The 27,821-nt window shown below is 36.3% G+C and overlaps 1 protein-coding gene across 1 annotated transcript; it reads left to right on the top strand.

Moving 5' to 3' along the window:
• LOC117964428 (regulator of telomere elongation helicase 1-like) lies at nt 1-27,821 on the top strand. Its single transcript, XM_058992164.1, has 27 exons — nt 1-123; nt 1,683-1,758; nt 4,195-4,279; nt 4,810-4,875; nt 6,753-6,931; nt 7,086-7,201; nt 8,069-8,334; nt 10,059-10,176; nt 10,907-11,022; nt 12,209-12,283; nt 12,380-12,461; nt 13,091-13,223; nt 13,878-13,991; nt 14,231-14,271; nt 15,114-15,199; nt 15,283-15,360; nt 15,562-15,639; nt 16,040-16,186; nt 17,484-17,599; nt 17,950-18,073; nt 18,442-18,616; nt 18,783-18,946; nt 21,240-21,335; nt 21,545-21,755; nt 22,958-23,095; nt 26,224-26,457; nt 27,338-27,821. The coding sequence occupies exons 3-27, from the start codon at nt 4,250-4,252 to the stop codon at nt 27,601-27,603; spliced, it is 3,249 nt and encodes a 1,082-aa protein (XP_058848147.1). The 5' UTR covers nt 1-123; nt 1,683-1,758; nt 4,195-4,249; the 3' UTR covers nt 27,604-27,821.

Raw genomic sequence — 27,821 nt, 5'->3', positions numbered from 1 at the left:
TAAACCAAGTATTCTTTCTTTTTATTTAGCATATTACACAGATATCCCGAAGATAATCTATGCCTCCAGGACACATTCACAGCTTACCCAGGTCATTAATGAGCTAAAGAACACCTCTTACAGGTAAAGTATTTCTTGAGGTAAAGATGAGGTCTCAGCTGAAATTGATACTAATTGACAGGTCTTGAGTGCAGCTTTCCTTTGATGTATTCATCATATGTTTGTGACCTGTCAATGACTCAGCGGTTAGAATGTTGATGTTGGCATGAATGACCTGTACATTTCTTTCACTGCACAAAGATTCAGGCTTTTTAAAAGATATGTCATGTTATGGTAAAATGATCTTTAATGAGTTTATACGCATAACCAGCCTGTGATGATTTAACCCTTATTCACCAACGAAAAGAATCATTTGATATTCGTTTGAATTAAAGCATTTGTAATGTGTAGCATGCTCTTTGCAGCAGAGGGGAAATGGCTATATTGACATTTATTATCATATGCATGTGATTATCAATGCCCATCGACTGATAAGAGGCTAGGGCTTAGCCTGCTATAGTGGTAAATAGCTGCCAAAAGCCCAGTTCGCATGGGACTAAAAATCCCAGAATGGGATATGCCAACACATGGATTCATCAGGTAGATATTCGAGACAGATAGTCATGCTATACAGTACATGTAGACTTTAATACAGGTTTCATTGTATTTGTGTACTGTAGGTGTTTATCATTTACATCCTGTCAAACTGCAACTAGCTGTCTTAAAGAAATCTGGTTTTGGGAGAAGGGGCTAGGGCAGATATCACAGGAGTCTTTCAGCAGCTGTGGTAATGCTCCCCAGTGTTTTTAAAAGCAATTTATGTGCTTTGATTGCTGCAGTTTAAATGGACACACTCATTTCCTTATAAATATTGCATGGTTTGGCTTTGGGCGAGAGAGAGAGAGGCCGAGAATATTTTGAAAAGGATGAGGATTGGGTGTATTTGGATGCACTGTTTCTATGGAAAATATCTTGCCTAGGAAAGAGAACATGATGGTGCAGAGGTGGAAACATTAGGTAAAACACCACCTTCCCATCCAGAAAGCAAGCACGCGTGAAATGAAAAACACAACAGAAACAGATGGATGTTGGAAAAAATGCCCCACGAACAACAAAGACACTGTTTTATAGCTACCAAAGTAGTATGTTGTGCTGAATCAAGCAGTTATCATATACTGGCTGAAACTGCTGTCCAGTGGGAGTATAGGGTTTCCTTTTCTGATCTTTGTAAGATTGTGTCCTTACCCATTATATGCTGTTAGGATTTATGATGTGTGTCTTTTATCTAAAGTATTTTTCTTCAGGCCTGGTGAATGTATAAACCTGTGTTCATGTAATTCAATACACAGATCCAAGGGGGTAGCATGAATCAGACATTTGGCTAATTTCAGAATATATTTGGTTTCAGTATAATTCTGGTAAGTGTTTCAGTTTCCCCTAATGTCTGAAATATACCTTTTGCTATTGGATCTGTTACTGTACTGTTGAGAATGTACTGTAGCCCCCCCAAAAATGTCTTGCCATTTCAATTGGTAATGCTAGTGGATACACTTACACCCTGCTGACTTCTCAGACTTACAGCAGCAGTACAGTATAGGGGCTAAACTGGTGCACTTTGTGTATTTACTGTTTATTTTTTCCAGAAAAAAGCACAGAGAAAGAACTTGTGAACACAATTTTGGATGTGAAAGATTTAGTGAAAAATGGCAACAAGCACAGGTAAATGTTATTATTATTTTCAAGGTGAGCTTTAATTTATATTTGATCTTTTTTACTCTTTGAAGAAAAATACACACAGAATATTAATGTAAGATGCCACGAGCAATCAAAAGCCTGTGAATTTTGAAAAAGAAAACATACTTAAGATACGCAGCTTAAATAAAGTCACCTGTAGTAGCCTTATTACTGTAGTATCCTATGTGCTATGAGTGAGAAATGTGCATAATGACCAAAAAAAAGATATTTACTGTACTTTGAAAAGAGAAATAACACTGTGCAGTGGGATTGATAGTGCGTGAGTGGTATATTTTCACTTTGTGATTGCAGGAGGAGCTAGGACAGATCATAAGAGTCTGTCTTTTATTATCATTTAATCATTCTGCATAATAAACAAAACAGGACCAAACATATAATGGCATCTATAGCAGCATTAAGCAGTATCACATTTAGTGTTTGTGTGTGGTCTGAGATAAAAAAAAACACCTATTTGAAACAATGCAACCTGTAAGTCTTGTTTTAAAAATGACACTTTGCAAGTGAGTAAGTATTCCCATCAAATGGTAAATGGGATGCAGCAGGCAGGCTGTCCATGTTATGAAGCTGATATAGTTGAGAAAACAAGATAAAAGTCTCACAGTGGCTTCTGATAAGTCATCCATAGTATTGAGCTTTAATGTGAACAGCAGAATTTCAGAATTGGCAAGTGAAAAATGTTGTTTTCAATGTACCGTAGAATCCCCCTGCAGTTTAGTCCTACAGTTCCAAGATGTCGCTATAGTCTCCACAGTAAGCCACGTAATGAGCAGTCATTCTACAATCATTCATTATGTCAGAACGCTGTAAATGGCTGCTGACCTTTATTTAATCCTTACATCTCTGTGAATACGTAGAACAGGATTTTAAAAGGACGTTTTTTTCAATATTATTTCAGAGAACTTAAGTGTAAATACGTTATTTATAGGTTTTAATTTACCAGTTCACTTTTATGCAAATCATTTTGAAAAAAAAAAAAATAATTACATTGCGGTTTTGTTTTGTTCTTTAAATATAACGTAAAAAAATAAAGGTTGCTCATAAGAAGCCCATAAGTGTTACTTATGTTTGCATGAAAGACAAACACAAAAAAAATAAAATCAGTTCTCAGTTCTTGTGCATTATATATTTTGCTATTAAACTTAAGCATTGTCAGTTGGTTAACCCGGTCTTCTTTCATGGGTTGACATTGCTCTGTGAAAATGTGTCCATATTAGAAACACTTCTTTCAGGCATCCACAGAATTGGTAACAATTGACAAATATATTTTAGCCTTCCTTGCTAAATTGGGCAATAGTTTTGCATTTCTCCAAAATTCAAAGAAATTCCACTACCGATTTCATTTGCATATAGTTGATATAGTTTCTGATTTACAGTGAGCATCAAACCCTGGAATACAATCTAACAGGAGGGGTCCTTTATCCAAACTACAAACATGTCGTGGGTCTAAAATCCTCACTGCCTTCAGAAACTTGTGAGCTGCTTAATCAGGGTTGTAGTAACTCGTCAATTTTTCCAAAACTTTGTTGAAAACTTTAGCAACACATTGTTTGTTTATTCTGCCTTCTGTGCTGTGCAACTCTTGTGCCAGTGCTCGACATGTATTTATTAATTCTGCAGTTTTATTATAAGTTTGAATTCCAACGTTGCGGCTTTCAAAATAAGTTATTCCCATCAGTGTGCAGCACACCAGGTGGATATTTCTGCGTGCGCTCTCTCAAAGAAATGCTTTTTGAGTTTGTTTGGTCTAAAACAGCGAGTCCTCGAGGTAAGCTTTTTCTTTAAACCCATCAATTTCTAGAATTGCAATAATTGTCCTTCGTAATTAGGGCGTGTTTTCTAATTAGTCAAAATTTTATGGGTTGATTACTTAATTATTATTTTGATCAGTTTAGCTGGGTGGCTACACGGACATCTGGAGGATAGGACTGAATTGCAGGAAACAGTGCCCAAATTATTGGGTATCTAAAATACTAAATATTATGTACAACAATCTGGAAAGTGATATTTTATTTCACATGATCATGTGTTATGGTGAATATTCATTAGAATGTAACTAATACATGTATGATGAAGTTTGCAGTTTTGCATTGGCAAGATGCAGCACTTTATGCTTAGGACAATTATTCTACATGACAGGTACAGTAATTTCTTTCACTATGTAATTCATATGGGTTAACACAATGCAGCACCATTCTCTGTGGATTAACTTTGACTGTATGCTCATGTTTTTGTAAATATTTCGACAAAAGCCTGGCAGATGGATTCATAACGAACACCGTTTTAATTTAATTTTTTTTTTTTTTGGCAATATTAAAATATTTAAAAAAGAAAAAATCAAATTGCATTGTGGGAAAAAAAATACATAATCTAAAACTCTTTGCAATTTTCCTATTTCTCTAGAGTTTGCCCATACTATTTGTCTCGGTCACTGAAGCAGCAAGCAGACGTTATCTTTATGCCCTATAACTATCTGCTAGATCCAAAGGTAAATTATATATTTTATGATCTATTTTATGAATATATCCTCTCATTCTTGCATTGTATGTCTGTAAGCTATGTATTTCTACCTAATGTATATGGGGCTTCATCCAAAAAATATTGCCACAATTCCCCAGTGATGATAATCGCTTATGCCTATAGATTTCTAAATGGCTTTCATTGTTTTAAAAGGTACATTTTGCTGTTTTGTTTTGCTTATAATTATGCTAGCCCCTAATGAAGCAGACAAGCTATTCAAGAGGGACATCATTATCTTGCTTTAATAGAGCTGTTTATCCTTCTAATGTTTCCATTTCCAGTGTTGTTATTTGGCTGGGGTATCAAAGTTCATTTCATTCATTCGTACCTAAAAAATGAAGCCTCTAAAAAAATATATGTATTAGATGATTTGATCAATATTTTGCAGTTAGAAAGGATCAATCAGGTCTACAATAGGTCTTATTTCTGATGGACAGCTGTGTCTTTCTCCATGTGGATTTGTTTTAATAAAAGCAATAATGTGTCATTATTCCACAGAGTCGAAGAGCGCACAACATCGAGCTGAAGGGAGCTGTGGTCATTTTTGATGAAGCCCACAATGTGGTAAGCAGTTTTGACAAAAGAGTTTGTACAGAATTATAATACGGTAGCTGCTGTTAAAAATGGTCAGCCTGGAACTGAATGTGTTTTGGTGGTGGTTTTTGTTTGTAAGTAAATAAAGGTGTTTTTAATTGATGTAATTGAAAGGAATTTGTTACAATAGGAAATTCAGTGGCACAGTTATTACTAAGATAATAGTCACATGTTTTATATGTTTACGTGCAATGAAAATTATTACAGCAGGTGAGTATTATTGCTGTTATTTGAAATGGAACTGCTTTCCTCTGGGCATTCCCAAACCTCTGCATGTGGTGAAAGCACTATCGATATGTCATGCATTGATTTATTGAGTATGAGAATTAGAATGACAATGTATAGAATGAAAACAGGAGTACAGTAGCACAGTCGCTCAGGCAATGTAAAAAAAAAAAAAAAAAATGCTGGTGTTTAGGTAAGTAGAACTAATGTGAAATTGAAATCTTCAATAGAAAACAAAGTAGGACACTGTACCAGAGGAATTAATTGTCAAATTGTAGGAAACCTTGGCTGCTGTTTCAATGAGCCTGTTCTTTGTACAGGGTCTGTATAACACATTTTATTCCAGACAGCTGTGACAAGCATTCTCTCTTGCAGTAATTCTCCCTTCTGAAGTGCAATGCATTCTTGACAGCCATATCTGGTTTAACATGGTTGCAAGTCCTCATCCCATAACAAGATTCATCTTAGAAAAGAATAATTTAAAGCAGTAAAAGAAAACAAAAAAGAGAATTCGTGGAGGAGATGACATTCCTCGTTCCAAGAGGATGCACGTTTTTGTTCATTTAGAAATTGCTTCCTGCCTGCATCTGTTTATGAAGACACTTCTACGTGTTACACCTAAATAAATGGATATCTGGAAATTGTGTGTGCATTCATTGTTGGCGTCATAAGTTGGATATCCTATGTACACGTGGTTACAGAGTAAAGGTTAAATAGTAACAAGTACTAAAATCAACCTCATTACAAGCACACATAATTATCTCCTTGTTTTACAGTATGGGGTTGTGAACGATGGGTATATTATTCATGCAGCTTGAGCTACACATGGGATCATTTCTCCAGAGAGAGATAAGTGATGTGCTCTGGGTGGCTGACATTTACTAACATCCTTGTTCTCCACTGAAATGGCTTAAAATGTTGCAAGTTCAAAGGCTGCTTCCAGTAAACTTCTTTGTGTAGGTTAAGGTTGTTATTATTATTATTATTAGAAATACATATGTACTCCATATTGGCGTTGAATATTTCGAAAGTGTCAGTGGTCATTAAGTATAATACATCAAAAAGAAGCGGAAATTGCTCCTTCGTTAAAGCAGAGGCATGGAATTGTGTAATTTTATTTTCTACATAGTGGGAACATGATTTCTAATAGGAAAAACTGCTTTACTGTTCCTGCAGCAACATTTTTCTTTCTTTCTTTGTTTGCTGTTACAGTTGTTAAGAAAATGCTGTTCCTTTTTTCTGTTCCACCATTGATGCTGTGGCACTGTTGCTTTTATTCCAAGATAATTGTAACTTGGGGAGGCAGATCTGAATTTCTGCCAAGATTTGCTTCCTGCAGCTACAAGCTTAGGGCAGGCTGTGCTGCAAAGTCATATATCATACTGAACAAAATCCAACATGTCAGCTGCGAGATTTCAAATATAAAGGGAATAACAAAACTACATGGGCAGTAAAGCAGACACAATAAAGACGAATACCTTTTAAATCTGTGTTGTATTCACATCACACAGATGTGTCTGTGTTACTGTGTATAATCAATACAGGGAACAGGTTTCGAGCAGTATAATGGAGCCAGTTTGAAAGATTTGTCCTTTATTTTCAACAATTCTTTTCATTTTTAGGAGAAGACGTGTGAGGAGTCTGCCTCGTTCGACCTGACTCCTTATGACATCGCAACAGCAATCGAAGCTGTGAACCGAGTGCTTTCAGAACAGGCCAGGAAGGTCGGGCAGAGTGATGAAGAGTTTCACATGGAAGCGGCTGTCTCAGGTTTGCCCTTGCCAGCTTGGCAGTTTGAAATGTGAAACCCCCGAATAATCTGTTGGTTTACAGGCTTTAAAACAGAACTAGAATAACGAAACCCTTTTATGATGCGTTTAGTAGATTCAACCCCTCCCCTTTATCACTATCCCTAAGTGGCCTGGATTAAATAAGTTACTTCAAATCAGTTGAAGACATTCCTTGAGGCCTCTGCTGACATGTATCTACGCTTACTGTTTATCTAACTTACAAATACCTACAATTTTTGCTGGACTGAAAATGGATGTCGTTGATATAGCTAAAATCAAAAGTAAGTTGTGACACTATTTAATTTATATAACGAAAATATATCTTGCTAACTTGTATCTGTCATATCGGGTAACAGGTTTAAATGAATATTATTTTGAATGCAAAATTGAATGCAGAGCCTATGTGATATATTTGCCAGTATGGAATATCTTCGCTGGTTATTATTATTGTACAAGGTGTGTATCGATCATAAGGATGGTAATTAGCTAACCAGGGAGTTTGAGATGTTCAAGGGCTGTACAGTAATGTTCCATGCTATAGTGTAAAAAACATCAGACTGCCTTAATTTCCAAGGGTGTTGCATTCCTGGACAGATGCCAGAAAGCAAAACACAAGAGGCTTAAAACCCGTATTGGAAACGTTAGTATGTTTGCTCTTTATGACCTATGAGTGAGACTGTTTAGACCCCGCTGTAAAATTGTATGTAAAGTTTTTTTGAGGTGCTAAAGGCACAATATATCAACAAAAAAGTAGAAAAATGCCAAGCATTCACCAAAAACTAGCAGTCTTGCTTTCCAGTTTTACAAAAATATATTTCGCTAGAAGATTCAAAACAAGAATACAAAAATAAAGGAAACAATTTCAAGATTGAGAATCCGCAGAGTCTACTGTATCAGCAGAATGTAGTGCAGGCAAGATCATTTATTTGTATTGATTTATAAATCAATACAAACAACATTTAGAAACCTTTTTTTAAAAAGGATTTTTTAAATGATTTAATGTTGTTTAACCCTTTTTAATGTTGTCATTAAATTAAATGACGTTGTACAATATGCTGGTGATACCTGTCAAGGGGTTCACTGTAAATTCCTTAAAAATGAAATACAAAAACAACCTTTTTTGAACCGTTGTTTTATTCCCATCAAAGTGATTCTTCTGGATCTTGAAGCTGCCATTGACTCAATTGATCTACCTGTAAATGGCATCAAGCCAAGTGTAACACACCAGTGTACTGCAAGAAACAACAAGGCCTGTGACATGGATTCCCCCTTGCCAAGGACTTTAATCACAAGTATAGCCCAGTCACAAGGTATCCTAATCTTGGTCATGCTTTCTTACTTTCCCATGGTTGTACAGCTTTTTTATTTTTATTTCAAAGCCATTCATAATTTTCTATTAAACAAAATAAACACATAGGAAAGAAAAAATAAAAAAAGTAGTTTCATTCTCTTGATTCAAAGATTTGAACAGTTGAAGTCATTTCTAAATTGCTGATCTCTCTGATTTGAGGTTTGCATAAGTCTTTAGATCTAAATATGCAAGCCCCCGTTCTGTACTGGCATTGTTACAGTTTGTATGAAGCATAGGAACTTTGAAGTAACTGTTCAGTGTCAAACAGTCACATACCAGGGGTACTCGAGGGAGGACTGCATAGGTTGAAGTTGGCAGTAATTGGAGTCTGTAAAGAGCGTTGGGGCACTCATTAAAGTGCAGCAATACTGCAATAGTTTAAACTCCTCACAGAATTCCTGTAGGAAATATGTAAAGGTTATTGATGGGAGAACTTTGTTTCCTACATTTGTTGAATAATTAGTGTATTTTACCAGGAGAAATGTTCCCCCCCCCCCCCCCCCCCCCCCAGAAAACGTTGTTTTACGCACTGTAAAATTCTTACAAAAAAAATTACAATTACAATTCATTACAAACTGGTAAAGTCTAAAGTACTTGAATAACAATACACAGTGCTGCCAAAAATAAGCTGTGGGGTCACCTTGCCTATTGATGAGTATCAGGCTAATGGTCATTCTATCTTCTGCATACTGTTGTGTTTGGTACTGAGACTGAGCTATTAAAGGCTGAAGTTTTTCCTTCACAAAATATTGTACTTTTAACTATTTTTTAAAAAGCTGTTGTTCATCATCAGACATACATTGAAATTAAGATAGAGAGTGAGACTGAGCCAATGTCTAGTCATTTAGGCAGAGATATGTCGCTGTAAATTAGGTTTGATGTTCCACAACAAATGTTGTTTGAATAAAAAAATACCACCGTCCTTTTTTCAATTGTAACTTCTGAAAAGGCTGCTTTTATGATTTTCTATGAATTCTGGCTATAACAGGGAGTTATTTAGCTCTTTTGTGTAGCTTTACCTGTGCCATTTTAAAAGTATCAAAAGGTCAGCCCATGCTTCTGCAGATATAGTGCCAGCCCCTGCAGGGCACTGTCAAACTGACACCACAGTAAATTAGCTCCACGATCGCATGACACATTGTAACCTTTTATATATCGAACAAGGATTGTTAGGAATTACAGAACACTGACTCTCTGATTAATGAGAGTGGAGCTGAATTTAAAACAATAATAATAATAATAATGCTGTGATGAACATGAGTTCTTCATGTGCCAATATTCTTTCAAAATTCAAATGATTATTCTGACAAATAGGCTAAAAAAAATAAAATATATATATATATATATATATATATATAATATGGATTTCTTACAGATTTATTTCAGATTATTTATGCATACGTTTCCATTGCATTGCATTATTTTATACCTGGTCATTTTAGCCTCTGAATACATTTCAAAAATATGTTTTAAAAGTTTCTAGCATGGCTGTTTCCAGACAGCACTCTGGAAAATCTCAGTTTCCTTATTACTTTGCTGCTCCTGGAAAGGTAAGACAATGAAGACTATGGATTTCAGCTGGTGTTACATGGCGAAGCACATAAATTCTGGAAGCATTTTCTAATAGCAAATCCCCTGTGTGACTATTTTATAGCTGTAAAAGCAATGTGCTGTGTACTGTTACAATCTGATGGATTTTTCATATGTGACTCAAGCCCACTAGGTACTCCTCTGAGATCACACATGTCTGATTTTCAACTGTAATATAAAAATGAAAATTAACCAAGAATTTATTTTTTATATACAGCTTTATATTTGAGCTTTTTAAAAAGGCGCAGCTGACATTTGAAACAAAATCTAGTGTCCTGGAAGCTGTGGAGATGATAACTGGGTTTCTGGCAGGAAGTAAGTAGTTACTTACTAGTCTACTATATTTTAACAACACATGTGCTTTTCATAAGTCATGCTTATAATAAATCTAAGAGGTATTGGGTTTTGTAATATTTGATAATAGACTTAGCATAGCGAAATGTTATGTTGCATTATCTAATACACATAGAACTAACTATAACCCACAAATCCAGATAATGCTAGCTGCAGATTTCTGCCTGCAAAATCTGTTAATTCAGTGTTCTTATACTGTTTGTTTTTCATTTCATCAAGAGGTAAAGGGAAGGATTTGATATCTTTGCAAAGGTGATAGAATACTGTAACTGTTTCCTGAAAAAAAAAAATATCTTTCAATCGAACAATGTGTGCTTGTTTCATATTGAATCTAATGTTGATATGCAGTGGTGCAGAGAAAGATAAATCAAGGGTTAATTTATTCGCTGCCCTTTTGTGTAAATCATTTACAAATAATCCATTAACCGCGCCTGGGAGCATCATTCCACTGATTAGCACCATACATGTTGCTTGCAGTGATGTATTTATTACATCACATGGATGCTTCCCATAAAAGAATAAACATGTGACACCAGATTGCAAGCACTGTCACTGCAGTGTTTCATGTCTGCTGGCAGTTTCTAAGGCACTGCATGGATAGTTAACTAGCGGGGGAGAGAGAAATGAACCAGACCAGTATAGGTCACGTCTTAATGACGCAGAAGAAAAAGGATCAATACCTATTGAGAAGCCTCGCTGCTTGGCGATTGTATTACTTTTAAGTCTGCTCTTTTTTTTTTTTTTTTTGTAAGTGATGGCATTTTTATAAACACATTGGGATTACAAAAGCTCTCAGATATTATTCAGGTAAGGAAAGCTATTGCAATGTGGAATATACACAGACTTCAGCGCTGATATTGAACCTGCAGTAATCTTTAATGGCAATGAAAAAGTTTAATTAAAAGGAAGTACAATTGGGGAAAAATAAAAAACAAACAAACAAAAAAAAAAAAATTGGATGTTCTGTTTTTTGTGTGCAATGTACATAACATTCAGACTATAAGATTTAAGAGGCACATAGATTCTCATGCACCTTGATGTCTTATTAAAAGTCTTTCCAGGCAGTATTGCCCTGGCCCTAGAAATTCGTTCTTCTTGCTTGAGTTTTGCGAACAGTCTCTGTTCTATGCTCTGGAAATGTTATGCTGTATTCCAGTAAGCCCCTTGCCATTTGCTTATGTGTTATAGGGTGGCAGGTTTACTGTTACAATCCCATTTTCTGAGGCTTTCAGTGACACGCTGCTGTGCTGAAGTAAACAAATGCTGTAGCAATTTCCCATACATGTTTTCAAATTTTATAATGCAGAATCCTAATTGTATTTTGCTGGCCTGTGTAGTAAGTTGTACTGTATATAAATATATAGCAGTTTATTGATTGATTGCTTGTATTTATGTCTTATGTATTTAATTGTGTTACAGAGACAATGAGTGTTTATTACTGTAAGTACTCAAATATTACTCTTATTTCTTTTTTTTAAATGTGTGCTCTTTTCAGTTCTAGTTGTCTGCCCTAGATGTATGTAACACACGCTCGATCAGCCTACATTCGTAGACGAAGTGTCTTTTAAAGATGTAAGGTCCAGAGATACCATTTTGAATCGCTGTGCAGTAGGTGGTGCTGGCACTAATAGATAGACACTAGCTTGATCTAGTCTACATTACATATGTCAAAGGCACGCAACTTGTATTGAAGAACAGCTCCTGAACACATGGTCAGAGCTGCTGAACACAGAATTACCAAACAATAAATAAATGCAGTATTTGAGTAATTGCAGCAAGAATAATTACAAACAATTAAAAAAAGGTAAGGGAAAAAATATAGAAGCTTCTGAGTGACTAGTTCTTCCAGTGTTTCTCAACTCCATGTTGAAAGACAAACACACTCTGTCATGTTAGTGGCCTTTGAGGACCCGGAGTGGAAACCACTGCACTTATTCCTAAAACTGTATTTACACAAACTCTTCAGTTACTGTATTCCTCTTCCCTTTGTTAGATTGTTTTCAGCAGTGATCCACCAGATGGCAGTATTGCTCTTGCCCTGGAGCAGAACATTGGAAAGCATTATAAGGTTAAACAAAGTCTTTTATTTAGTTATTTTTTATAAGCAAATAATATCTAGCATGTGATTATAGAAAGTGTTTTTTTTTTTTGTCTGCTTTAATAGGTACATATCCAACCAGATAACAGCAATCAGAAAAAGAAACAGAATACTGATATATGGTCAGCATCTGCAACAAAAAAGCAAGGTATGGCTTTTTTCTGTCCTCATGCCTTTTTATGATGATTCCATTCTGAGCAGTTCATAATTTTCTCCCCTATACAGCATGTGATATTTAATGTGTCTAGTGCAGTGGTACTCTACACTGGCCCTCAAGATCTATTCCAGTCCTGGTCTTTATTCCAGCCAGGTCCTAAATTAGTTAATTGCCTCTTAGCAGCTTCAGTTAACTACATTAGAACATGCTTGTAGTAAAAAGCTGGACTGGACAGAGTTGAGTATCACTGATCTAGTGACTTAAGTTTCTTTTTGTATTGCTGTCAATATACAGAACCGGTACACTAGATGGCGCTGGCTCTTATAACTAAGCAGACACTGCTGATCTAGCCTGTGTTACATATGTTGGTAACAGACATGGAAATCATACAGCATGCATCCTGTATGGCATGTTGTGTCAAATCAGTCATGCAGATGTTTATAGAAAAAGAGGTAGAGCGCATGTGGCTGTTCAGTTCATGTAACCTGCAAGTCATTTGGGGTATTGAATAAACACCAGTGCTTTTAACTTCTTAAGGGTTCAAATACATCAATTCCTGGAAATGTTTTTGCTGCGCAGGAGATGTTTAATTGACTTAGTATTTATGTATTTATTTGTAGGGAAAGTATTGAGTTACTGGTGCTTCTCCCCTGGATTTAGCATGAATGAGCTGGTACGCCAAGGAGTACGATCCATCATCCTGACAAGCGGAACCCTCTCCCCACTCTCCTCTTTCACATCCGAAATGCAGATGTTAGTCATGTTGTTAGGTGTCGTTTTTCTATTCGAGAGTAAACGAGAATTTAAAAACAAGGAAGGGAGGAAATCATTTTAGTTTTTTGAGGAGTAAGAACAATGGGAATTTGCAAGAACCAAAGTGAACTGATTTTTGTTCCCTGTATATTGAGTTTGTGAACATATGATGCGCACTAGTTATGAAAACCATCAAGTAAAAACACAAAATAGGCTGCAGTCGCATGTACCTTGAATCAGTTTGGCCCCAAGGCAGCCAATTATAACTCTGATACTGCAATATGATCTAGAGCTTTTTCCAGGGAGAAATAAATGTGATGTAATACTCAAATTATATATCACATTTCTCAGTTTAACTGCATAAAGGAATAGTAACAATCTTCACTGCTTGTTATCGCTTCCATTTAAACAGTAAACTGAGAAATGTTATACATAATTTGATGATTAAACCACATTTAAGATATCTTTGTTTTCTGCAAACCTCTGTATATCTGATTTTGAATAAACCCAGATCTAAGCATCAGTTTTAACAGTAGTAGAAGTCAAACTGTAGTGTAAATGTACATTGCCAAATTAGATTACATAGGGTTGCAGTTATGTATAGGTTGCTTTATTGTTAGTTTGAAAACCTAATAGATAGTATCTTTATTGTAGTGAGTTTCCTGTTACCCTGGAAAACCCCCATGTGATTGATAAACATCAGATCTTTGTAGGAATTGTCCCTAAAGGGCCAGATGGGATCCAGCTGAGTTCAGCGTTTGACAAAAGGTAAATGCGTCATATCAGTTGGATACATTCCATATGTTTTTTTTTTCTTTTTCAGTTTTTCAATTTGCCAACTGCACCAAAAGAATAAGTAGAAATTACACAACAAATGTATTTTATTTATGTGTGTGTAAATTTTACAATGAACTTTAACAAGCGTTTTAACCAGCAGAAAATGTTATTTGAAAGCAGTGTGTTGCTGAAAGACATTTAACGTGGTGTCCTTTATTTGTGCTTTTAAGGTTTACACCTGATTACATGGCATCTCTGGGAAAGACTGTCAGTAAGTGGCATACTATTTTATATTTGTATTATTCTAATATTAAATCTTGATTTTTGATATGATGAGTGTATATTAGAACAGCTAGACGCATGGTTTATCGAATACAAGCTCATTTATTATTAGACTTAGGCATGTGACGTTAAGGATGACACGGTACACTCTTCCAGTAATATACAAGGTGGAAAAACTACACTGTAGGGAAAATGATTTGCTCACGTGGCTTTGTGGTGGAATGCAGGGCGTTCGGAAAAGCGTATGACTCATTTAAATATAAGGAGCGATGCATATATTTCAACTGGCAGTTGCTGGCGCTGGATTTTCCGTCGCCCTCCTCCAGCTGTCAACGTGTGTGTGCCTGGCAAATTATTATACTCTAGCAACGCTTTGGTGGCAAAATCAGCCACCCATTGAATTCCCACTTGTTTCTGAATTCCTGCCAGAAATAAACAAATCCGCATCGCTGTGAGGTGAGAAGAGATGCTATTATGGAAACATCCTCTCAAACAGACTGATCACTTACAGTCTACACATTGTTGGGTTACTTTGCAGGACTGTTATTCAGTGTGGTTACATGAACTTTGTTTTGTGTCTTCCAGTCATGTAAACACTGGATTATAGTTGGAGTATCCGTTTTCAGTCATGTAAACAGAAAACTAATATTCTGATTTTGTTTAGTTTTTTTCAAATGAATGCACTGACTGTTACCCTGGTAGGATGATGTTCTAGTTTTTGAAGAACTTCTTAGGAGGTATAAAGAAACGTCATGAACTTAAAGTTCAGTTTCCCAAGAAAATACCATCAGAATATATTTATAATAATGATTTTTTCACTTTCATTGCCAGCTAATGTTGGACGCGTGGTACCACATGGGTTATTGGTTTTCTTTTCTTCCTACCCTGTCATGGATAAAACTATTGAGTACTGGAAGGTATGTAGTTTACCTGAGAGTTGGTATTGGGACATTTGTGTAGTTTATGGAGAAAACATTAAATGAATCTCTACATTTTTCAGGATAATGGGCACAGTAGCCGAATAGAAGACATGAAGCCCATGTTTGTGGAACCAAGGAATAAAGGAGCCTTCACAGAGGTTGGTCTTTTTACACGATGCCTGTCTAGTTAATTAGAAATATTGTCCATAGTCTTGCCTGCGGTTAACTTTTTCTACCTTTTTCACTGTGCAGACACCTGTAATGTGAGGTTTACATCCTTAGCGTCTTGTTTTAATTGCATAATGTAATTATTAAAATACATAGATTTATCATGTATGTATTTTTTTTTCTGTGATCAGGTTATGGACGGTTATTATGCAAAAGTCAGTGATCCAAAAACAAATGGAGCAAGCTTCTTTGCAGTGTGCAGAGGAAAGGTATATATCATTTATTTGTGTGTGTGTGTGTGTGTTTTTGTAATATTGATATATTTTTTGATCGGTGGATTACTAGTGCTGACAGTTTCCGTATTCATTTCTTTGAAAAGGTCTACTTCACCCTGTATTGTAATGAACTGCTGCCCATTGTAAAGTGTTGCCCAGTCTGGCCCTGGCTGCATTATCTATGCCTATCAAGGCTTTTACTGCAAACAACTTGGGTACCCTTTTGTATCTGGGTTGGTGGTAGTTTTGTAACATTAACAGGGTTATTTCCACACAAAACACTGTGTTCTGCTCTTGGCACAATAACATTTCATGCATCTTTCCATAGTGGCATGTTATATAATGAACTAAAACATTGCTATAAAACATACATGTTATTGTGTCTTATTTGTAGGCTAGTGAAGGGCTGGATTTCTCAGAAACAAATGGCAGGGTGGTCATCATCACAGGTCTACCGTTTCCCCCTAGAATGGACCCCAAAGTTATTTTAAAGATGCAGTTTCTGGATGAAATGCGAAGGAAAGCAACTGGTGGAGTAAAGGTAATATTGGTCTCCTATTGATAGATACGTGACTAAAAGTACTGCATAGGTACTTGATGTCCAGCGAATCTTGAATGATAAATACATGTTATGTATCGGTGGGATTTATAGTATGAATAATTTCTATGTAAAATTGTCCATCATTAATGATCATTTTATCTTATTACACACCATAATATATTATGTACTATCCTAGTGATGCATAATCATATCGTGATAGATCAATTAGCCACTGACAAACCGATTTGAATCTAGTTAATGTCATAGGGCAATATGACATTTATGAGGGACAGAATGACCTTTTAATGTAAATGTGAAATGCCATTCAGCAATGAGCAGTACAGAGAAGTACTACCGCACATCCAAATAATATACATGAAACCATGTGCATTGTGTGCCAAACTATTATTTGTTTATTTAGCAGACGCCTTTATCCAAGGTGACTTACAGAGACTAGGGTGTGTGAACTATGCATCAGCTGCAGAGTCACTTACAATTACGTCTCACCAGAAAGACGGAGCACGAGGAGGTTAAGTGACTTGCTCAGGGTCACACAATGAGTCAGTGGCTGAGGTGGGATTTGAACCGGGGAACTCCTGGTTACAAGCCCTTTTCTTTAACCACTGGACCACACAGCCTCCTAAAGTACTCTGAGAATTAAACAGAATGATACAAAACAGTATTTCTCAGAAAGTTACCTGTACATTTTTATTATTGCCTTCACTAAACTGAGAAACTAAATTAACAAGGCATCCCTACATACCGTAAAAATGCAGCAGCGACTCTCACAGTAATTATGAACACGAGAATTAATTTTAACACAATGGTTATTAACACAGCACCACCCTGCACACGTTAAATACAGCAGCAGCAGCAGCAGCAGCTCTAGATTAGTCTTGCGATCACAAGTCAGTTTTGAAAAGAATAAATAAACCTTTTGAATTTGAGTTTGATGATGATGCGTTATCAGGTTACAAAACAGTACTGTATCGGTTTTTAAGTGGTTGGCAACTAATCGCTATCAGTGCCAAAAAGGTGTTCTTTTAAACAAAGTTCCTGTTCCGTTAGGCGGAGCATTTACAATGGGAACATTCAGTTTCACCACAAGGTTGTTCCCTAAGCCTAAGTGTTCTCTTAGGAGGTGTTGCTATACGCAGAGACTACTGTATTATAGTTTCTTCACTTTGTGCCCGTTAGGGCCAGCACAGGTACAGCTCGGTAGTGCAAGCACTACTGAGAGATTTAAATAGTCCAATGTGGTCTGAACGTAACCTCTTTCTCTTTCTCTGTTGTTCAGTTTTTATCAGGGCAGGAATGGTACAGGCAACAGGCCTCTCGAGCTGTGAATCAGGCCATAGGCAGAGTCATCAGGCATCGACAGGATTTTGGAGCAATATTTCTCTGTGATCACAGGTTTGCAGCACATTCAAGCTATTCTTTGACTTGTAAATATTATTCTTGTCTATAGCGCAGTCCCAGTTTTTGGGTGCTTACAACTTCTGATTGCCTGTTTTTTTTTAGTTTTATGATAAAGCATGTTTCCGACAGCGGCAAATTTAATATTAGCTTCAGCTTAACGATCTTTAAGTGAAATGTTTAATCTTAAATGATCCACGTACCAAAAACCTTCTCTGTAATGGGAATTGTATTAGTGGAGTTTGAAGAAGTTTGGGTTTTCTGAGAAGCAACTCTCACCCATTTAACAAGCATGGTTTTAAATACTGCATACATTGCTTTTTTTTATTATTATTTTTTTTTTTTAGGTTTATGAATACCGATGCTAGAGCACAGCTGCCATCGTGGGTCCGTCCCTTTGTAAAAGTGTATGACAACTTTGGGCACATAATCCGTGATGTGTCCCAGTTTTTCACAGTTGCTCAGAAAATCGTAAGTCGAACAGCTCGAGATTACTCTACATACATGTACATATTTGTTTTAAACTGTTCTCTATAATTAACTATTTTTTTCCCCCCTGAACTATTTTTAATCTCTTTTGCTAATCTCATTCTGTTAAGGGTTTTTACCAAGAACTCTTATTGTAGAACAAGGAAGTTCTAATTGATTGCACTGAATGCACAGTAACTCCATAGAATAAGAAAGGCATGCACTTACTGGAGGTGAAGTTGGGGAAATTAGGATGCAGGAAAAAGGACAGACTGGTGTATTGTGTGGAGGGTGAAGGTTATGTGGTCTCCAGTAAGCAATATGCAGTGTGAAAGTTGTATTCATAACAGCTGGTCCTCTTTGCCCCCCAGATGCCACCCCCCAAGAGCAAGTTTTCAGCCAACTGTGGTGCAGTTTGTTCAGCTGAAGATGCATCCAGTGGCTGCTCGTCGTCTGGTGGCTCATTCTCATCTGGTGGGAACTCTTTTGTGAGGAAAGCCAAGATGTTGGATTCCCACGTGCCAAGTCTTAAAAAAAGACGGCTAGGTATGGGGAGAGCTGTGTTTGGAAATGGGGGATATTTTCACTTAATTCCTTATTTCTTTTCATACTTGTGTTACAAATTTGCTATGTGGAAAAGTACCGTAGTTACCTAACGTCATAACTTCGAAGTGTATTTCGTTTTTCGTGCGCCCTCTCTCTTGTCTTGCAGATGGTGGTTTGCACTCCGACGGGGATGGCATGGCAAGTCTTTGTATCGAGTATGAAACTGATATGGATTCGGTGCGAAGGAAGCCAGTGGGTCTGCTGGATGCTCTGGAGCACAATGATAAAAAGCCAGGGCAAGAGACGGAAAAACTTGTAGGGGAAGAAAAGGTAAAAAAACAACACACCAGCCTCCATGATTAATGATGTGTGTTGTTGTGATTCGTAAAGGTTGCATTAAAGTCACTGTATATCTAGATACACATCTTGATTGACTGCTGTGGTCACTAATTATAGACTATTAACCTGTATCACAAAAGAATGTAGCACTATGGAATGTTTGACGGTTAATGTAGGACACCAAAATGCTTTCCTTGTGGCATATTTTGATTTGCATCAAACCAGGTTTGGTGTCATTAAACCAGTCTGATGACTTTTGTTTTTATTATTATTTATTTCTTAGCAGACGCCCTTATCCAGGGCAACTTACAATCGTAAGCAAATACATTTCAAGTGTTACAATACAAGTAATACAATAAGAGCAAGAAATACAATAACTTTTGTTCAAGTGTGACAAACCACAATTCAATAATATAGCAGATAATAGTGATAGTTACATCAGGATATGATTAAATAGTGATAGTTACATCAGGATATGAAAAAATACAAAATACTACAGGTTAAACACTTGGCAGATTACAGTATTTTTAAAGGGATTCCTTATTGTTGTTTGTTTTAACCATTCCTACTACAGTATAATTATGTAGGGAGTTGTCTCAGTGGAGGGACTGAGAATGTAGAAAGCCTATCAACAGAACAAACAAAACCTCCCTTTTAGTCAACACTGACTTGAGGTTATAGTAAAACACATGTCATAACATAAATAGACTCAAATTTCCTTTGCGTTCCCAGCATACCAATGAGCTGTAGTATTTGTTCATCAATTGAGGTTGGGATGAGACAAAGGGCTAATACGTACTACCAACACACTTTCCTTTATAAAAGACACGCAAAGGATGACATTTAGTGAACATGAACGCAGTTGGAAATGAAAACACACGAGTCAGAGGGAAATCGGTGACTGGTTACTGACGAGCAGGGAGGAATTAGAACTGATTCTGGGATTTACAGTTTTTAGAAAGAAAAAAAAAAGTTCTTGAGCTTATTTAGTTTTTAAAAATACATATTTCTGTAGACGAATCTTAAACATGCTGCATTTCTTACATTTATTTTCTTTACAAGAACTGAAACTCCTCGGAGGCTTGCCCTTAGACCAAGCTGGTTTTCCTGTGACTGGTGTTTATCAGTGTCGACTGTGTTCCATCAATAGAATGTGTAGCATTGAAATACCAGCAAGGATCCATCGATACACGTTTAGCGCAGTGTGTGTGTATTTCAAGTAGGGAAATGTGAGACCTGTGAAGTGATTGCAACATACATTCAATACGATTTACTAGAATGATTTTATAAGCTCTGTGTCCACCAAGACTACTACCCTTTAACTCAATATTATCCATCAGTGTGTCCCTTCGAGTGTGTATAATACAGTGGAAACAGCCAGCTTGCAGGGTTATCATTTGGATAATAAAAGCTCGAGCTGTTTAGATCATTATAATGGACTCCCAAGGTCTTTTTTTTGTATTCATTTTTTTAATGCTAGTTTGCATATTCATTCGTAAGTTAAAGGGCCATGCTGTGGCGTGATAACACACTGTACTACCAGCAATAACATTTAGCAATGCATTTCCTGTTTCAAGAAAGCACAGCCTATTAATGTTTTTAAAAGTAACATGACATTCTAAATATTTAATGTTACATTTAAAGGAGTTGAAATGTCTAAAAGAAAAAAATAACAAATTATTTCAGAGGATTAGTTGGAATTATATGAGTTTCAGGTACAAAAAAATATTTCCTTTTTTTCCTTTCACTTCTTACTTTTTCTGTGAATAAAGTAAACAGTCAAGGATGTGTGAGCAGGTGGGTTTAATAATTTAATTCAGGTTTCATGTTGTAATTGTTTCAGTTTCTTCAGTTGTTAAATAATTAACCATGGTGGTACAAGAACAGCCAGAGACTAGTTATCATTTATTTGTGATTCAACAGTATAAGCACCTGCTTGTTTCTTTCCTTGAAGATCCTGTTTGCAAGGTCATTATGCAGTGAGAAAGGGCATTGAGAGTGTGTGCATGTGTCAGATTTACATTTTTGGTTTAAGATCTTGATTGGCGTCAAAGTCAGTACTGCATGTCCAAATCGGATTAACATTTGCTATTGACTTTTCTTACTGCAAGTTGTTTCACTTTTTGTGAATGGAGATTGTGGTGACCAAACATTAAACAGGTGGTGAAGAAGTACAGTAATAATCACTATCACCTGTTTTTACTATATATGCTATTCTCACACTTTTCATCTTGCTGTCCGCTTTTACATTTTAATCTAACAACCAAAACCATTTTGCGTAAAGGCTGGGCGTCTGTCAACATTGTCTCTGCAACATGACAAGCGCATGGAGGATGAGCAGCGGGGAGGCAGAAAGAAAATTAAACTGGTCCATGATTGGGTATGTGCTTTTACCTGACTTCAACCAGGAGATTAAACCCAAATAAAGAAATGAAACATTTTAAAGCTGCAGTGACCATCACTAATACAGGATGTTTTGCATGTTTACTACATTGATCCAGAGTTCAAGACAGTGCTCAAGTGTGTTCTCTTGAGAAAATAAAATCTGGAAAAGCTTTATTCATGTTTTGTTTTGTGTGTTTTTTTTAGAAGAAGAATGAAGTGCCAGCCTCTGAGCAGACCAAAGCTGAAAAGGCCAAGCTTTTCATGGCTGCAGTAAGGAAGTCGCTGAGTCAGGCGAATTCTGATCACTTCACACAGGCAATGCAGAAATACAAGAAAACTGATGACTTTGAAGCCATGCTGGCTGACCTGGCCTCTCTCTTCACTGGGGATCCAAATAAGCATTGCTTATTAAGAGGTAGGCTAATCGGGTTAACCATATTTAACATTGAGCTGACCACTGTTATTGTCATTGTTATTTAGTAATTTAGTAGGCACTTTTATCCAAAGCAACTTAGAGACTTGGGGGTGAACTATGCATCACAACTGCTGCTGTAGTGTCACTTACAATAGGACCTTGGTTTTACATCTCATCCGAAAGACGGAGCACAAGAAGGTTAAGTGACTTGCTTAGGGTCACACACAGTGAGTCAGTGGCTGAGCTGGGATTGAACCAGGAACCTCCTGGTAACAAACCCCTTTCTTTAACCACTGGACTTATAATAAATGTTCTAGGTGTTTTGGAGGGGCTTTTCTTTATATTTAGGTTTTTATGATTTTATTCATGCGGCATGTTTCTTTTTAAACTGAAAAGTATAAAGAGGTTTAAAAGAGTACAGAGAAGCTTGTGGAGGGTGTTGGAAAAAGAATGGATATTTTTTATAATATGGAGGTGGTTTAGATGAAAGACATTTAATCAGTGCAATATTCAGTGACGGTAAATTCTGGAGGAAAGATAACTATGTTTTATATTAGCATAATTCTCAGAATAACAACAGTAAGGGGAATTAATTTGCAAGACACACATCCGGTATGCAAATATAATTGAATTGCATTAAGACTAATGGCTGATACAAAACAGGTGACATTATAGCAAGATGTAAATGTAAATGAACAACACCCATTGAATGTCAGCCAGGAAAGTATGTAAGAATAAGAGTCATTTCAAATACAAAACATATGTTGGCATATTTTGCACAGTTACCATTTATATATGCAGCTTTGTTACCATTTTAATTACGTAGGCCACCTTGCATAAAAAGTCCTATTCAGTCATTTACTGTATAATAATGTGTAATATCCTCAGTGCCAGACTTCCGCAAGATCTTGTTGCATGACAAGTCTGTCTAGATCATTTGTCTTTTGTTAGTTCAGTTAGCTGCTGTTTAATTATTTAAAGACATTGTTAATGCATCAACTATTCCACACTGATAAAGAAGCCATACTGAATCAAAAAACATTCTTTAAATCGCTTGTGGGTTCAAGCTTTGTGAATAGAGCCCGAGTCCCAAACCAGACTTTCTGGGAAATGTGGCGGTCTGGCTGTGGTGAAAGATGCATTAGTAAGCACAAGCATAGTGCGATTTCTATATTTATGTGTTTTACTTTTTATTCTCATAGATTTTTATCAGTTTGTTCGTCCGCATCACAAAAAGCAGTTTGATGAGGCCTGTTGTGAACTGACTGGGGAGGGATGTGGCTATAAACCTGAACACTCTTTGTCCAAGGAGGAGAAAGAGAAATTAATGCAAACAGCAGGTACGAAGTACTGCACATCCTCCCACTGAGGGGATGTATAATAGAAGACACCCGACTAGAGAAAATGGATATCTACATTTACTTAAATATGTCCAGTTGTGTTACTTCCTGTTTGAGGGATTTCCCCCCCCCCCCCCCCCCCCCCCCCACACAAACTGATTCAAAAGAAGGTGTTAATAAAGAAGGTAGTTACTTGGTATGAGGGGTTAAAAGGAACTTCGTAAAATGAGTTCCGCAGCCTCCTCTTGGGTCTATGCATGTGTTTTCAAAGCTGGGCTATTAAAGGGGAAGTCTAATTCAGATTATTTTACCTGTATTCTGCTCCCCTTGTTAACTCTGCACTTTTTGTTACCATGGCACCCCATTTTTAATTCTTGCAAACATGCATGAGTCCCCTTGCTTTCTTCGCACTATCCTACTAGAATATTATGTTGTAGGGCAGTCAAGAGTTCACCTCTTAATACATGCATATGGTTGATTTGAAAGGCCTAGGCGCAGCAAAAATATTAAAATCTGGGCTAAATATTGGTTTGGTTACAGATCACGCGTCCTTACAGAAATAACAAATCTCTGCTGGATTTCCTGTGCAGCCTTCCCGCTTTACCTCCACACTACAACATAGTTTTGCATGCATTGCAGTAGCTAAAGGGCACAAGATATGTGCATTACAGCATTCCGGACTTGCAGCTAGCAGTGACTTGTGCAAGTGAAATCTGTGCTTGCCTGTAAATGTGTCATTGATCTAAAAATAACTGAATGAGACTTCCCTTTGAACGTTTTGTGCATTGCTGACGCACTCCTTTTTTGCAGTTCAGTGCAAATCATAAGTTAGCTAGGTGTGGGCATTTACGTAATGGAAAACACATAAGAAAGGTGTCCTGTTTCAAGTCAAATTTGGTATGTGCATAGTTTTATACAGGTTGGTGAGCAGAGGGTGACATTAAACAGGTTTTGCTGTATTCTTTTTTTTTTTTTTTTTTCAACCCTGAAACTTACAATTAATTAGACTTATTCAGTCTTTGTTGTTCCACCTGTAAGAATTAATGGAGTAACTACCGTGACTTTGAGGACCCTAACTATTCAGATTGTTTCAGAAAAGATAGACATACAACAAAACAAAATTAGGAAAAATAAAGTCAAAAGGTGTAAAAAAAATCTCGTTTTTAGTTCTTGTTAAAAAAGCAAACTATGTAGCAAAAGACAGATCATTATGAAACTATTTGAACTTTCACTTATATTATTTTTCAATACATTTATCTTTCTGATTTAAAATTAAATGTTTAATTGCCATAATTCGGATGTTGTCAAAACAAGTTTGGATCAAATAAAACAGACATTTGGGACGTCAGCATAGCTTAGCAGTATAGGTATTAATCTCATGTAGGTTAATTAATTTAATCATAATTAATATTCCCACATGTAAATTTATAGCTCTTTAAATCTTAGTTTAGGTAAATTACTCGCAAGTATGAAAATAATGTGATTTATTTTGTATAAATAATACATTTAAAACTTCATTCATTTATTTATTTATTTAATTCCTTGCAATTTCAGTTTTAATTTTTTTATGAAGGGCGCTTCCCGTTGAGGTAAGCACATTGCTAATTAGCTGAGGTATATAATTACAGATATTGAAACTATCTGTGCCTACTAGAATCATGTTTTGGTGCCACTGTATTGTATGTGAGAACATGTAAAATGAATGTTTTATCATTTCTTTCATTGTTACCGGGGAAATGGCAGAAAAAAAAACAAAGACAGATACACCTACTGCCTCTGCGAATACATTCATTTCTTCAACGAGTTCATCCTCGCAGTTAAACACAAGTTAGCAACTAAACAAGGGGGGCTCCCACCTCAACACTGAAAAGTTAACCAAAGGTGAGTCAACACAATTTCAAATGAATTCTGGTATTGGCAAAGTTATGTTTTCATCATAGCTCACTGACATAACTCTTGTCAAGCTCCTGGGTGAAGAGAGGCGATTGTCTTGACTGGGATGAGAGTACACACACTGATCTGCACTTCTCATATTCTGTGGAGAGTTGAGGTGATCAGGGAATATAATTGGACATTCCAAATTGAAGGAAATATTGGTAATACTTTAGACTATGTAGCAGTCCATATGAGTAAGGGTGGGACTAAGACTAGAAATAATGCTGGTATGCATGTGGAATTCATTATGAATTCATTTTGCAAAAGTATTATTAGACAACAAGTTAAAAAATAAAAGATGAGGAACAGCCATTTACATTTAGCTTTTTTCTGTTCACAGCCTTCTGTTATGCGCTGTACCAATATTGTATACTCTGGTTAGAACTGATCTTTTGTTAATATATTAAAAGCTTATGGGTGTCATTCTTAAATTGCTGTGTGGTGCAAATTGATGTGTTCTTCCTTGTCAAGTTAAAGGGGCATTATATGCTCAGTGTAGTTGGCATTTGCACTTGTGCAACTGAATTTAGAGCATTACAAAAAAAAAAAAAAAAAAGAATCAGATAAGATTGAATTTAAATATTAATGAGTTCTCAACCTCTTTTCCACTCTGGCCAGTACCTGTGGCAATAAACATGTGCATTATGTAAATTCTGACATTCACAGAGTGACGTGCAATGCTGCAGATTCACATTCAAGTTCCATTCGCAAACAGCAAACGTTTTTAAAAACAAAACTACCATTTAGAATAGATTTACGAAGTTAATATTTTTAAACAAACGGCATCATTGTACAGTATATAAGAAATCATATGAGGTCATATCAAATAAACTGTTTTGAACTCAACAATAGTTCACAGATCTACAACACTGAGTTAAATAGAAAACTGTACAATATTACTTCTCATTTATTTCACATGGACACAATTAAAGATTAGTTATTTATAATCCATTTTTCTTTACAATACCAGAATATGAATAAGGAGTCGTAATTAGGCGAGAGTTAGCCAAACTTCTGCAACATTCAGTAACATTGAATAGTGCTCCTTCAGTATTTCCCTTCTGTAATACAGTGCTGTTAAATATAGAACTGAAAATGAATGACTGCAAATATTCAGCTACATCTGCCCTTTAATACAAATACTCCGTGTTCTGGGGTTGCAAATGATTGCAATTATTATTGATACCTTTCAGTGGAATCCCACTTGCCAGTTCAGTTGGTTTCCAAGGAGAAGAATATGTCTGCACCACAGAAGCTATATCTTGAAGTGTACCTTGAGGATGTGAAAAGGGCATTGGGGCCCACCAAGTACAAACAGTTCTACATGGCAATACAGACATATAAAAGGACAGATAATTACGACAACATGGTTTCTGAAACTGTAGCCCTTTTCACAGAAAAACCAGAGGACTTTCAGTTACTAAGAAGTAAGTGTTAATATTTTCAACAAATATTCCAATGTATAATAAATGGGTTAGGTACTGTAATAATGCAAGGGCGTGGTTATCCTTCTAGAATCTTGGTAGCCCTTATTCCTATTATGAGACAGTTTCAGTTGTACAGTTAATTCCGTTTCAGTCCTTGAAAGTCATGTGGGCCTATGGCTTTTTCTGTTACCATCGCCAACTGGCTGAAAAAAATAACAAGTTTAAATAATCTGTGTGTGTAGTTGCTAAAATAATAAATATTTGTGGAAAGTAACAAATACAACTTTTGGAGTTATGGCACCAATGATCTGTAGAATACTATGCCAAAAAACTTGTTTTGAAGACTGTGTTGAGCATTAAAGCCTTGTTCAATTCATCTAAATGTGCTGGATCTAAGCTTTGTCATTTCAAGTTTTAGAGACAAGCCCTTTGCTGTGCTAGTGGGTCTTTTTTTCATGTATTTTTTTTTTCTTTAAAGGTTTTAATACTGGGAATGCCCCTGTATCAGTAAGTGTTTCAAGATCAACTGTCAATTTAAAATGAGGTCCTTAATGTGAGCAAAGGCTTCATCAAGTATATTTTTCTTCATATTAGTCATAGATTTTGATTCAAGGCATTCAGAAGTCACATTTTATTCAGAAAAGGGGATGCAAACTTAGAATGCAGAAAGATTGGCAAAAATAAAAAAGTGTGCCTTATACTGGGATCCTCATATACAATATATAGATGGACAATGTTGGTCATAAAGCACAACCATTGTCTTGGTATTAATTCTGCAGTGTACACCACTTCTGTGACCCACAGGGTCTTCGTTTTCTGGTTTCTGGGGTAAACTGGGTGTATCAGTTCACAATTGTATAACATTGTTGTCTTATTTCAGGGTTTTCCATGTTTGTTCGTCCATACCACAAGCAACAGTTTATTCAGATGTCTAAAGAGTTGACAGGAACAGTGGAGGAGACTTGGCAGGATCAACAGAAAGGAAAATCATCTTGCCAAGATGACAGCAGTGCACACCCTGGAACAAGCTGTGATCAGTCAGGAAGTGATTCATATGTGATAACGCTAATACGGAAATTAGGACTTGGTATTCAAATTGGAGCCGGATTTGGACACTTTATTTATTTGGTCATTTTGTTTGCATGATCGTTATAGCATGTTAAACTAACAATTTATATCACAGAAAGCATACCCAGGATAATCATTTTAGTATGACCAGTGTTGCATCGTTGTCTGTCCTCTTAAATGTTGTAACATTGTGTTAATCACTTTGCAAACACGCAATATAAATGCAGGTTAGAATTAAGTTGTGTTTGTCATGTGTGCCATCTGCTTAACAATAAAGATCTATGACTGATAAATTA

Source organism: Acipenser ruthenus, chromosome 18, assembly GCF_902713425.1.
Source record: "Acipenser ruthenus chromosome 18, fAciRut3.2 maternal haplotype, whole genome shotgun sequence".
Classification (NCBI taxonomy): Eukaryota; Metazoa; Chordata; class Actinopteri; order Acipenseriformes; family Acipenseridae; genus Acipenser; species Acipenser ruthenus.
Note: the sequence above shows the minus strand (reverse complement) of the source record. Positions and strands in the feature narration are given on the sequence as shown.

Bases quoted from the DNA above. Each gene is read 5' to 3' on its own strand.
- LOC117964428 (XM_058992164.1), top strand. From the start codon at position 4,250: ATGCCCTATAACTATCTGCTAGATCCAAAG. The intron at 13,992-14,230 runs GTAAATGCGTCA...TGTGCTTTTAAG, and splicing joins AGTTCAGCGTTTGACAAAAG to GTTTACACCTGATTACATGG. The intron at 15,361-15,561 runs GTTGGTCTTTTT...TTCTGTGATCAG, and splicing joins ATAAAGGAGCCTTCACAGAG to GTTATGGACGGTTATTATGC.